The 13,943-nt window shown below is 54.1% G+C and overlaps 1 protein-coding gene across 6 annotated transcripts in view; it reads right to left on the bottom strand.

Moving 5' to 3' along the window:
- Positions 1-13,943, bottom strand: part of Tspan11 (tetraspanin 11) — a 96,418-nt gene that overhangs the window by 22,448 nt on the left and 60,027 nt on the right. For 2 of the 6 annotated variants that reach the window (XM_074076268.1, XM_074076274.1), the window contains 3 exons: positions 12,891-13,049; positions 12,480-12,566; positions 5,474-5,688 (listed from right to left, as the gene is read on the bottom strand). In XM_074076268.1, coding sequence (XP_073932369.1) covers positions 5,608-5,688; positions 12,480-12,566; positions 12,891-13,049 — 327 coding nt within the window. In that variant the 3' untranslated portion in view covers positions 5,474-5,607. The other 4 variants (XM_074076269.1, XM_074076270.1, XM_074076271.1 and 1 more) reach the window with 4 other exon arrangements.

Here is a 13,943-nt window from a genome sequence, read left to right as displayed (position 1 = left end):
ATGGTGGGTCCTCGCCTGAGGAATCCCTCAGGTGGGTCAATCTGCTTACATCACAAGTGGCCAACAAGTGCACAAGGTGAACGGTTTGGCTCCCCAGCTGCCTCTTGGGCCTCAGCCTACCCCCAGTCCCTCTGACTTGGGGTCGCTTGAGCCTGGCTCACTCAGGTACTCTGGTTCCCCACCAGACCTGAAAGCAAATTTTCTAGAAAGAATAGTGAACTAAAGAGAATGAATTTTTATGTCAGAAATGACAAGGCACTTACTTCCTTTTAGCTCTGCTCCAGGCAGCCTGGTGCCCTCCATAGAAATTCAGGTCTGTTTGCACCGATACACAAAGCTCTCCAACTGTGCATTTGGAGATGAGGACAAATGAGCTAGTGGAAGGCGAGAGACCCTGTCAGACATGCTGAAGTGAGATGGTAGGGTCCAGGTGGCAGTAGAAGGTGTGTCTTAGGTAGAGGGGGACCCTGACTGATGACCTCTCACCACGGTCTGCATCTGGTTTGACAAGCAGGGAGGGAGTCCCAGCAGGGAAGCCCACAGTGCAGCCTCATTAATGGAGGAGGCCCCAGGGCCTCATGGGAAATGAGAACACACCACCTGGTTAAAGGCAGGTGCACTTGTTTGAGTCTGGCTTTCATTTGAGCCAGGAGCTAATGACACTCACAAGCAGGTCTTTGCAGACAAAAACATGACAGCTGACAAATGTGGGGTAAGCAGGACCCAAGTGACTGTGGTCAGTGGGGTCCTAACAGGGAAGCCAGGACGAACACAGTGGCGTGCAATGCATCTGGTGAACCCAGGGTCTGAGATCTCCTTGCAGAGTAGCAAAAACCAGATTAACAGAAGTCTCTGGTGCAAATCCTTTATTATCGAGTCTCCTGGCATGCAGAGGCAGGCTTACACTGAGATCAGCCAGGGAGAGGACACGTATACAATTAGAGCTTTGCTATAAGCAGTAGGTTAAGGCAACGTCTCCATTTCTAGAATATTGTGATGACCCACATCCATGGGCCAGCTGCTTTCAGGAGTTCACAGGGCCTCCTACCATTGGGTTGTTCAGTATTACTGATGACACTTGCTGGGTGGAGGATGGGAGGCTGTCAAGACTGCACTAACAGTGGGGTGGGGGGGTGCTCTCAAGGAGGCCTGGTGCTGTGCTAAAACAGGAAATGAGAGCCCTGACCTGATGCAGCAGCTCCCTCTCAGGGCACACAGAAGTTGTGGGGAGAGGGCTGGGGTTTGAACTAGTGCCTCTCCAAGAAGGGGACTCAGGCACCTGGTCTACCAGTCAAGGTCATAGACAAGTGCTGAAGGAATTTGCAGCTGAGAGACCCTTTCGTGGCTAACTGGCTGGCTGTGATCTGCCCACAGTGGCTGGCTTCATCCTACCCTCTCCCAGTTTTAAAAGCCCCAGGCGGCTGCAAGTGGAGCTCAGGCTAGGCAGACTGGTGGTCTTTAACCCCTAGAGATTACAACAGCTGAAGAATGGACCCACCCTTTTGGTGTGATCCAAAGCAGTTGGTTCTCAAAGTGTGGTTGGGGGCCAGTAGCATTGGCTATGCAGCAAACTGCGGGGCTGTCTGAAAAGCCCTGCAGGCAATTCAGAGGCACAAAGCAAGTTTAAGAATTGATTTAGACACTTCATCACAACCTTCCTTGGTGGATGTGAGCGCCACCCTGTGGCCACACAAAAGACTGCCTTTCTCTGTGGGTTTTTTTTTTTTTTTTTGTGGTACGAGTTGGAACTCAAGGCCTATATACCTTCAGCCACTCCACCAGCCCTTTTTTGTGAAGGGTTTTTTTCAAGATAGGGTCTTACTATTTGCCTTGGCTGTCTTCAAACCACGATCTTCCTGATCTCTGCCTCCTGAATAGCTAGGATTACAGGCAAGAGCCACCGGCACCCAGCTGCCTTTCTCCTCTGCTAGTCCAATTGCCCTCCCTTCTCCTGCCGTTCCTTCCCCAAGCCCAACATGGCAGTGAACAGGGAATATTTTCAAGGCTGGAAGGGGCAGTTGGAGATGAATGTAACTGAATCAATTCCATTTCCCAACCATAAAACCCTGAACGGCTCAGAGGTGCAGGTTGTAAACCCAAAGTGGGTTCTTAGGCAGGAGAATCCTGGGGGCTTACCATACTGACCTACCATACCCTGTCCCTGAGTGTGACACAGAGCCCTTTGAATCTGAACCCCTGTGGTGGCGCATGGAGGGAACTCCACAGGATGGCAGTCACATTCTGTCCATCCAGAGCCCAGACACAGCAGGTGCTCATTCCGGGGTGGGGGGTGGCAAGAAGGCAGCAAGGGCCTCACCTGAAGGGCATCACACCCTGGGGCGCCCTTCCCTGCCCAGACACCTGAGGGTCTCTCCAGATCCCAGCATGGGGCTGGGAGAGGCAGTCTCTGCCCTAGGCAGAGCTCTCCACGTGGGCTAATGCCCCTGTATGGAAGCTCTGAGGACCAGGTCCCTGCTCTCACTGTGGTGGCAGCGTTGACCCCTGAGCATGGGCTGGGCTCTTCTCAGGAGCTACGGCCTTCCACCACTACCTGAGCCTTTCTGCTCAGGAGGCCTGGTTTTCAGCCTGAAATACGCTAGGCTTCTGTCCTACCCGTGATCAGTATGGCGGCTGGTGCTGGTGACAATGGATATTCCATCCAGCCTAGGAATGAGGGTAAGGCTGAGACTATTTTGTAATGCCCACCGGGACACTTTGCTCCCCAGTGCCAGCTGGACAGCTTACCACAGAGCTGAGTGTGGGATGCTGAGAAGATGGGGCTCTCAGCCCAATTTCCTGGGTCCTCCTGGCTGGGAGTCTTGACAACAGCCATCACTACTGACTAGCAAGTCTCCTAATTTGGCTGAACCTTAGCTTCCTCATCTGCAGAATGGGGGAACAGCATCTCTTGGTGGGTTGACTACAAGATAATGTATTTAAGGAGACTAATACATTCTAAGTACATAGGAGGTCCTCAGTAAACATCCCCCAAAAGCTGTGCCTGACGGGGTCCTGGCATTGGGTTACACTGTTGGGGAAGAAAGGAAGAAAGAAACAAATGGGCACAAACATTTTATCCCTTCACCAAAGGCCAAGTTTCATTATTGTCCCTCTCCCAACACTTGTCTCCCCACCCTCTTGTCATTCGGGGCCTTGGGGACATGCCCTGCTCTCAGTGTTGCCCCTGGGATAATCTGAGTGAGGGTGCTTAGTGCACTCAGGGTGAGGATGTGCTGGCCGGAGCTGCATGAGGTTCCAGTCCTTGATACTTCTCTCTGGACCTCTGTGTGCCTTGAACTCACTCAGGACTGGGTGATGTTCCAGAGGCATGTCCTTCTCTCTCTCCAAGGAACTCTAAAACTGACAGCCTAGCTCCGAGCAGGTGCCTGTCCCTAAAAATGGACAGGAGGAACCATCCCGGGCATGGATCTGTACCTCCATCCCCAGGAGGGGCACACCCCACTAAAGAGCACATCCTTGGCTCCACCCTTTTTCTGTTCCTAGGCAAAACCTGCCCTATTCTTGGCCTCCCTTTTCTAATCTATCTTGTCTCCTGGGACAGGGTGTTGGCATGAACATGAAGATCACATTCCAAAAGGCTCTGGGCTGTTCTCCTAGCTTGCCTCAGTGACAAAGTGGCACAAGTGGTGCCTGCCTATCACCTCCATCCCCATCTCCCTGAGACTTAAGGGAGCTCACCAGAGCATATGGGCAAGGCCTCAGCATCTTCCTGCCCATTGCCACCTCCCTCAGACATCTTTACAGGCAGAACATGGTTCCAGCCCAGCACCCTCTTTCTCAATCCTCCCTCCATCAGCATGGGGAATCACGGTTATTCTTTAACCATCTGCACAAATCCCAGGAAGTTGGAGGACAGTTAAGATAATCACCTTACTGATTTCCTCTTGGCTGCGGTGCAGTGTGGGATGACTGGGGGAGCTTGTCTTTTTACTGAAGTCATGAGGCCACCACAAGTCCTTCTAGATAAGCCAGCCCAGGCTCTAAGAAGTCCATGAGAGAATCGCAGAGAAGAGAGGCTATCTGCCCCAGAACCTGGGATTCCTTCTCTCTGCTATAAGAATGGAGTTTCAGGACCAGTAAGGGCTGTGTCGGTGACAGCAGCCAGGGCTCTTAGGCTACCCCTTGTGTAAGGGGACCCTCCCCCTGGACTGATCATCAGTCTGGTAACTGGGTCAGATGGTAGGCAAGGTGTGATCACTGTCACCATGACAAGGTGTCACTGCTTCACATGGGGGAAGAGGGATGAAGCCAGGGGTGGCGTTCTTGTGTTATAAGCTACCTGAGTCACTGGGGGAGAGGGGGTCTCTTGGTGGTTTATGAGTTGATATATACTCAAGATGTTATATTTTCTAGAATTTTCATTTTGTTCTTCCTTAGCATTTGGGAAAATTCTTCCTAAAAGTTCCCTGTTTCTTTCAGAGAGGCAGAGAGAACCAAAGCAAGAGACAGTGTCCACTTTGGGATGGCAGAGAAGGATGGCAGTGGTCCCTCTTGGAACACTGTGGTGTCTACCTGGTCAGGCTCCCAGAAAAGGGGGCCCCTCTACCCAGAGCTTCCCTTTTCCATACTTTGATTTCACAGGGCTGTGATATGGTCACTTGGGGAGGCTTTTTACATGCAGAAACATTTAAAAACCTGGCACTCCTGAGAATCAGGCCTTGGAACAGGAGATTCCCTGGAAGCACGTCACTGGAGACTGGGACTTGGGGCTATGGTCTCACAGGATCTCTCCCAGGAAGGCTGGTGGGTGAGGGGCAGGACCGCAGCATGTGCTGTTAGAGCCAGTCAATCCTTTTTGTTCCCTGGCCTGGTGGCTCCATCAGCCTCTGGCTACCCACCCCATCCTGGGCCCTGCAGGATGAAACGCAGTCAGCAGGACCCTGCTTTCCAGGTGAGACAGCTGGGGAGAAGCAGATTCAAGGGGCCAGCTAGGTTTTGGATGGGGGGAAGAGCCGACCCTCCTTGCCTACCACAATGCATCTCACATAAAGGAGAACCAGATGGGGGCTGCTTACACTGAGCTAATGCAGGAGTCCCAGAGGGACTGGCTTGTCAGCCTTTCCTTCCAGGAGCAGGTGCTGGAAGGGGACAGAGCCCAGCTCTTGCCCTCCTGTAGTCCATTGGCGCCATATGCCTGGTGAGGGGCTCTGGCTAACTCCTGGCAGGAACATTCCATGCCCAGACCCCTGGCAGTGAGTGCGCAGAAATGGAGGGGTGGGCCATGGGTCCCTGCCTGTGTGGGAAGGGAGGGAGCCATGGTCTCAGGCACTTGGTGCGTTTAGCACAGTGTAGGGGGAATCCATGGTTCTAGTCAGGCCGATGCTGACTCTGCAGGCTGGCAGACAGGATGTGGGGATGGGCAGTCAGAAGCGGACAGGGTTGGCCATTAATAAAAATGTCGCTGGAGCCTCCGGTGCAGGCAGCAGGTGAGAACCATCCCGCAGATCTGCCGGGTGGAGAGAGTGAAGAGCAAGGAGAAGTAGAACCGCATTGGGCTACAGGTTGAGTGCCCTGGGCAGCTGCTTATGCCAGAGAGCTTGCCAGGTCCCCCGGGGCCCTCCCTGCTCTGAAGGTCTAGCACTTCTCTCAGGCTCCCCAGAGGGCTGGTGCACGTGGAGAAGCCACTCCTCTTAACCGCATGTCTTGCACACCTCGGGGTCTCGTTACCTGGCAGATTTCAATCACACAGGCCTGGGTGTTGCATACCACGCGAGTACCCAGCCCAAAGCACGCCGGGCACCTTGATCCTCCTGCCCTGCTTTTCATGGGCCCCCTCCTCCTGCTGCCTCTTCCCTGCCTCCTTCCCACCCACGGATGCATACACGACACGGAGATGGGGACATGTTTGATCAAGGAGCCCATGCCTGGCATCACGATTCCGATAGTGACAATGAGGCATCCTGGGACCTGGACTCTGTCCACAGGATAGGGTACTGTGCCAGCCACCCTGAGCTGATCCATGGCACAGTGGTGAAGGTGGATTTTGGAAGAGTAGGAACAATGCCTGGCTTCTCCAACCTTCTCCATGGACTTGGCCTTGGCAGTGCAGGCCTGGATGTCCCTGAGGCTCCAACCCAAGGAGGGAAACAGGGCAATGAGGGTGTGCATAGCTAGGAGGCAGCTGCAGCGTGGGCCTTGCTAGGTGAGCTGCAGGTGCTCACTGAGGCCGGGCCCATCGTCTCCTTCCTCCCTCTTCTCCACTGGGACAGTAGAGACCTTGAACATGACTTTTGGCTTCCAGTGTTAGTGCTAAAAGCAGTCTAATCCACCTCAGTACTCAGGTTTACAAGCTCAAAGGCAGCTTAAGATGTCATCTCGCCTCTGCTAGCTTCAAGCAGGTGGTTGTCACCATCATCCACCCAGGTGTCATGCAGCATGCCCCTGTCCCCCACCTCACGGTTTGATGGTTTTCCTGTTGGGTCTTTTTGATGCATGCTAAGGGAGCCGCTAGGAGACAGATGTTGGCCAGGCGGGTGTGTGCTATCAGCTATGTCCACAACACAGTGCAAATCTCAGGCTAGGGCAGCCTGGAGGAGCCATGTTCCTGGCTGGCACACCCTGTACAAGATGTGTGCTCCCATGTGTCTGCTCCACCCCCCAGGTCAGGCACAGCAAAGGTGCACATGTGGCCACACGCTCATCAACGTGTCTCCACGTGCACACACAGACACGCACACGTGTGCACCCCCACTCTGAATCATGCAGAGAGAAAAAGGGTGCTCTTATCATCACGAGTACACATGCACACACAACGCAGCACGACTGGGTAGAGGGTAAAGGACACCTCACTGGATCCTGAGTGAGCATGACGTCTCCCTCCTGGCAAGGGACACAGAGAGGCCATCATGGATTAAGTGAAGACCTCATAGGCCAGGTTCACCTCTGGAGCAGAGGGCAGGGTCAGGCCAGGCTCCAGGCACAGTCTGCACTGTGCACAGGGCTGTCTTTGGGAGCTGCACAGTTATAGCACTTGGCCACACATGGGACGTCTTTAACAGGGAGGCCATTATCTCTAGCATCTGATGTTTCTGAGCCTGTGCCTGGCTGCCGTAGAGGAAGGAAGGACTTACGGAGGTTCCAGGAAGCCATTCCCAAACCATATTTGCATTTCCCTTCCAGTGACCTGCAGATCCCAATTTTGGCTGCCCTGTGAGCTTTCTGGGCCCTGTGAGTTTTCTGGGCTCTGAAAATTCCTACAGTGTGGAATGTCGAAGTGGTAGTGGGCAAGGTTCTAGCAGTAGTGGCCTGGGTGGGATGGGCTGTGTGGCCTTGGGGACAGTTTACATCACTCTCTGAGCCTCAAATCTCCCTCCATCAATGGAAAATCCTCCAGTCACCTCACTGGTCCAGTGCCTGCCCTGAAGTTTCTTTAAAACTACGTTGACAGGACCCCACAGCCCAGCACCCAGCCCTTCCTGCACCTGTGCAAGGTCAGCGGCAGTGCCCATGGCCCTTGGATGATGCTCCCACTCCGTGCCCGCCAGTCAGGGCTCTGTACACACTGCTCCCTTGGCCTGGCTCCTCTGTGCTTCTGCCACTTCCTGTCAAACCCCTTAGGGCTTACTGTAACTCACTTCCTCCAGGAAGCCTCCCTGACTTCGCAGGACTGGTCAGGACCTCGTGCATTGTCCCCAAACCCTAGGGCTCAGGCTGACACAGTATCTGGGACTCCAAAGTGTTAGTTTCTGTCTCCCTCCTTCCTTCAAAGTTCCTGGGGAGAGGGGGGTTACACCTGCCCACCACGGGCCCCAGCTCTGGTTACAGTGCCAGGCACATAGCGGGTTTGTTACAGGGTTGATGCCAAGCATGCCCTTGAGTCTCCTCAGCACATCTTCTTCTGAGTGCAGAGGGAAGTACGGAAAGACAGCTGGACTCAGGGGGTGGAGATTGGAAGAACTGAAGTTGCAGGGCGGTCCGAGAGGCATGTTAGTGAGGACCCACCCCCCATATCAACACCTGTAATCCCAGCTATACAGGAGACATAAGTAAGAAGATGCCTTTCCAGGCCGGCCTGGGGCAGGGGTGGACAGCAGGGGGAATTTGAGACCCTAACTGAAAAATAACTAAAGCCAAAAAGGATTGGGGGCGTGGCTCAAGTGGTAGAGCAAGTCCTGGAGTTCAAACCCCAGTTCCGTACAAAAAGAAAGCTGGGTTACCATAACTTTTTAGTGAAACGTTTCCCAGCCAGAATATTCTAGAAATTACTTCTAAAGTTACATCAAAGTAGAGTGCTTCCACAGCCCTCTCACAAGAAGGGAAGATGGTGCAGAGGCAAGAGACTCGGGAGCTGGGGTCCTCACTGGCTCTGCCACAGTGACTGTGTGACCTTCCACGAGTGACTTTCTGTCTCTGGGCTTGGTGTCGTCAGATGTACACCCATAAGACAGGCCCAGTGGTTCTCCAATCTGAATGCCCTCCTTGCAGACAGTCAGAGCCAGAACTCAGGCAGCAGGAGCCTGGGGAATGTGTCTGAAAATCTGGTTCTAACTTGCACGGCAGCTCTGGGCCAGTTGGGATGGCCCCTGCAAGTCCAGGAGTCTGTGAAACCCCTGAGGATTCTCAGGTGACACTGCCTGCAGTGTGTGGAGTGGCATGGAAAGGGGAAGGCGGAGCCTGTGGGTCCTGTACCCAGAGGGCATCTCCGAGTGGAAGGGTCTCCTCCCTTAAGCCTCCTGTAGCCCCAGTGTCTGCTCCAGCTCACGGCCGGACTCAGGGCTCTGTGGGGATCGAGCTGAGTCTTCCCATTGTTCCTCTGAACCCTCCCAGGAAAAGTCCTCTCTGTCCCCCATGTGACCGTGGTGGGTGTTTAAAGACACCAGGGGCAGTGCTGTCTGTCCCACACCTGACTTCCAGCCATTTGTTCCCCTCTGGGGCTGGCTGTGGGAGGGAACCATGAGGGAGCTTTGCAAACACAAGTGGCCTGGGTGCCACCTCAGGCCACTTTATTCCACTGTGCTTTGTGTAGCCTGGGCCTTGGGTGGTTCAAAACCTGTGGAGAGACCCCCTGAGCAGCCAAGGTGGAGGACCAGCATCCTGAGGCTCTGCAGAGCTCTGGTCCCCCTTGGCAGTGGGTCTGGGACCAGGGTTCAGGGCCTCAGTGTCCTGAGCTGGCCCTGTCCCCAATTTCTACCAATGCAGTTGACCTCAGTCTGGTCTGCTTGTCACTCAGGCTTGCTTTGTGCTATAAGCTTGAGGCAAAATGAGACAAAACTTCAATGCAAGGACTTGAACTTGGTTAGAAGAGTCATCCTGTAGGTTCATCATTGCCACCCACCCGACTCTCTCTGATGTGGTGGCTTTGACTCTCTCTGCAGACTTGGCCAGCGATCAGAGTCCCCCAGTTCCCTGCCTGGGCCTGCACTGAGACTGCTAAGGGAAACAGCACAGAGATGGACGGATGCCCAAGGCCAGGCTGACACTAACCCTCTCATCACTCTCACCACGTGATCATCCAGCCCGGCAGGCACCATTTCTCCTTGGCACACATACGCTTGGTGCACACATCCCTGAGCAGCACTGGACATCCTGCCAAACACCTGGCTGGACTCAGAGTTGGAACCGCTGCATGTACTTCCTGCCTGGTTTTCAATGGTCTCAAAGCTTCTGTTGACATTTCTGATGTTAATCTACAGGACGTTACTGTCCCAAGGTTACTGGCTGCCAAGGTGGGAACCTTACCCCAAACTCATCGGAGAGTAGGTGCAGAAGATTCCCGAGCAATAGGAAACTCCAAGTGTAGCGCAGAGTCACAAGAACACAGTGACCGTCACACTAGCTCTGTCTCGTGCATCAGTCCCAATAGCTCTGTCTTTTGTGTTTTAGCTGGGATTCCCACTCAAGTGGATGTTGCTGCTTAAAAAAGGCTCAGAGACAGCCAGTCCCTCCATCCTACAAGTAGGGACGCTAAGGGCTCAGAGAGGGAATGTGACTTCCCCAAGGTTACACAGCAAGAGATGGAGCTATAGCTACAATCTAGGCCCTCTGACTCCCAAGCAAGAATTCCTCCAGTTCCTGGGAGCCAAGATACATTGCTGTCTGATACACTGAGTCTTGGGGTCTTTGAGGTGCCAGGCTGGGAGGACAACCGCACACCTGGATGGGTCCTTTCTCAAGGCTTCAGTCTACCTGGAGGACCGGGCGGCTTAGTGCCCAGATCCAACCAGCAGAGGGCACTCTAACCTGAGGCTTGGCCATTGTAAGGTTGGTTTAGCAGACTGAAGGGGAGAAAATGGGCAAGAGGTGAGACCTACAGCCATCGCTTGCCAAGTGACACCACTTCTTGGGGACCCTGGGAGCCATGGGGACTTGCTGTGTAACTTGGAGTGTAAGTGGGGAGGCAGGTATATTGCCCAGTTCCTGTCTTCTTCTATGTTAGACTTACAGCAGTTCTAATCCACCTTGACCTTGGACTAGAAAGAATTGGACAGAGGTGCAGCATGCCTGGCAATGTCCCCATAGGGCAGGTCCCTTACACTCAGCATGCAGGGTCTCTGGAAACCAGGTGGAGTCCAGAGCAGACTTGCCCAGTTCCCAGTGGTGACTTCTCTAGGTTTAACCTGTGGGACAGAAGGCCTGCCCTGGGAAATGCCAAAGAGGGGACTGTGCCAATGCCCTCTGCACTTCCTGGCCTTGCAGGCAAATGGGTATGTAGACAGCAGACTGCTCAGGCCAGGGGATACTTGGGGACTTGTTTGGAGAGATGCCATATCCATGCAGAAATAATAAAAGTGATGATTATCATTTACCCAACACCTGCTACCTGCTTGGCAGCGAGCCAGGCAATTCACACACATATGGCCAACCACCAAAGGAGGTAAAATTAGCTCCCTTTTACCAACGAGTGACTGAGACTCAGGGAAGAAATAACTGGCCCACGGTCACACAGTCTTAGGTGATGGAACAAAGATAGGTCTCCCTTCAGATGCTGGGAACTGGCTTCCCAGCCTGTGAGGCCCCAGTGTGCTCCTCCAGACAAAGACCTCTCTCTCACTGGGGGTCTCTCCAGGTGACACAGTCTGTGTCTCTGTTTCTTTGTTTTGGTACTGAAGTTTGAACTCAGAGCTTTGCTCTCATGAGGCAGGTGATCTACCACTGGAGCCACGCCTCCAGCCCTGTATGTCTCTTTTCTTCAAACTTCTGTGTCAGGGCTTTGGACAGCAAAGGAGACCTGGCTGCTTGTCCAGTGTGTGAGATCTGCATTGGTCACCTTTCTGGGCCTCAGTGTTCTGGTCTGTGATGGGGGAAGAGCGCTCCACCTGGCTTGGGTCTTGGGTTGAGGATCCACTGAAAAGGAGCTTCTGAAAGTACTTGGAAATCCACTGAGGACTGGACAAAGATGTTCCTACATGTGTATGCTAGGTGCCCTAAGTGGGTCACGTGGACCCCCTCACTCACTTTTTGTTTGGGTGATGGTTTGGTAAAGCAGGAGCTTTACCACTGGAGCCAGCCCTCTTCCTACCTATGCCACCCATGTATCTGGGAAGACAGCTGTGTGCCACCACACCTGGCTTACTGATTGGCCTCGCTAACTTTTCCCCTGGGCTGGCCTTGAACTGGGATTCTCCCAATCGCTGTGTCTCAGTGGCTGGGATCACAGGCGTTATCCACTGCACTTAGCTCTTGTCACTCTTCTTTAGACCTTATGGAGTTGGGAAAACGAGTCATAGCGTTGAAGGGACAGGGAAGTTAAGTCACATGCCTAGGCCCACAGGAGTAGAGCCAGGCGTGGGCTCCAGTGTGCTAACTGTGCAGCCCTTCCCTAAATGCTGCCTAGCCTACAGCACCGAAGTAGGGGTGCAGGCACACTGAGCTCCTTCTAGAAGGACAGCGCCCACGCAGCTACTGCCAGGAGATGGAAGCAGGAGTACAGGTGGAGTGGAGCCCACAGGGGCCCACACTCACTCTGTCTGTCCAACCTTGACTCCCTCCTGGCTCTATTCCTTCCAGCTATTGACAAATGGATAAACAGCTAAAACAATAGATAAGATTGTGGCTGCCATCCTGGATAGCAGCTGGGGGAGGGGCATGGAAGGAGGAAACAGCCAAAGGCTGGGTATTGCTCCTCTGGGAGCACATAGGTGTTGGGGGAAACACACACACACACACACACATGCATAGGCACACATGCATAAGCAACCTGAGCACACACACATGTGCACACACTCTGAACCCTATAAACCCAGATGCTTGCAGCCACCCATGGAGCCACACATACCTACACAGGGTGCACACACATACCTGAGCCCACACTCAGACTTCTTCTGGGCCCCTCCTCCTCACAAGTTCACATTGTTCAGTGCTTTCTGAGGAAGACTGATCAAAGGAAAAGAGAGAGGATGGGAGGGCAGGGAGGGGCAGCTGGGGCCAGTCACTTCAGCCCCGTTATGTGAAACCTCAACCAAGGCAAGAAGGGTCCCCAGCACTTCCACACAACCCCATCTGTCCCCACTCCAACTCACCTGCAGGCAGGCCACTCCGATGCCCACTGCTCCCATGAGCAGCAGGTGGTCGGCCAGGAACTGCTCCAGCTTGGCCATGCACCCTCCCTGTAAGGTAACAATGGTTTACTCAGGCTTGGCCCAGTGGCCAGCATAGGAACAGAAATGCTGACTCCTACAGTGCCCAACCAAAGCTGAGGGAGGTCAGGGACCAAAGGGTCTGGACCCAGACTTACAATTGCTCCCAGGCATCTTAAGGGGCCCCAGAGGCAGGTGATGGTGTCCAAGATGACTAGTGGGAGCTGCCCTCCCCAGTGCTCTTGTGGGCACAGGCCCTGTGGTCTCATGGCCAGGAGTGTGTTTTGCTTTTCCCATATCTGTGGAGCTGGCCTTTCCAGGGTCCTCCCCATGCCCCCTAACTCAGGTACTCACCTCCACCTTGTAGATGTTGGAGGGGTGGACCCGCTGGCCACAGCGTGCCACCACCGTCTTGCAGCAGCTGTCAGGCACTTGGCGGCCCTCGGCCTCCTGTGACAGGATGTACGCGCTGTGCTGCCAGTCGGCTGAGCTATTGCTTCCACAGCACTTGAACTGGAAGGAGAGGTGGAGGCTGGAGGTGACAGGGGCCTGTGTGGGGCTCCCTGCCCCTAGAGTGCAGGGACAGGCTATTTGGGTATTAACCTGGCCCACTGGTGTCCTCCCTGCCATTTTCCTTCCCTGTTTGCAGCAGGGCATGAGGCTCTTGGGTCTTCACAGGCCTGGTGCAGGAGTTGCCCACACAACACCTGCTTGCTCCCTTGTGTTGCCCCCTAAGACCTGTAAGGAGCATCCTAGGGCAAGCAGAATTTGTGTGATGAACAGGCAGACAGACATGGGAGTCTCGTGACAGCCAGTGTCCAGGGCAGGAGAAAACTGCAAAGGGGAGGTCTCCAGGTCACCCAGAAGGAAGGGCCCAGACAGGGACTCAGTCTGGCCAGAGGTTCCCTATCCCCATTGCAGCTTTGCCGCTCAGAGCCTCCAGACCACAGGGACACAGAGTGTTCAGAGCCCACACAGTGAGCAGGCCAGTCAGCACTGACCACGGGGGCTGGTATGAGTGCTCAGTGTGACCCAGGTGGTCTGCAGCACCCCAGGACTGGGAGCATCAGCCCAGATCTGAGGTGATTCACAGAACAGACTTGGTTACTTCTGGCCCTTCAGAACTGGGGCACTGAAGTCCTAAGTCCCTGCCCAGGCCAGGGGATATGGCTGAGTCCAAGCTGCCTCTGGTGTGTGGGTTGGTGGGCCAGGTACAGAACATTTGGTATAGGGAACAAGGGTTAGGTATCTATCAGTGCCCAGATGAATCAGAGACTGGGTTTGAACACTGGTGGGTTGTGGGCCCGTTGCACACAGCTTACCACTTACTGGTGTTTGGTAGGAGAGAAGACAGAGGCCATGTGTGCACAGGAGGAGTATCACAGCTCTGACCAGGGCCAGAAAAGG

This window comes from Castor canadensis, chromosome 6, assembly GCF_047511655.1.
Source record: "Castor canadensis chromosome 6, mCasCan1.hap1v2, whole genome shotgun sequence".
In the NCBI taxonomy this organism is placed as follows: domain Eukaryota; kingdom Metazoa; phylum Chordata; class Mammalia; order Rodentia; family Castoridae; genus Castor; species Castor canadensis.
The sequence above is the reverse complement of the archived record's forward strand: the minus strand, read 5'-3'. Positions and strand labels throughout refer to the sequence as shown.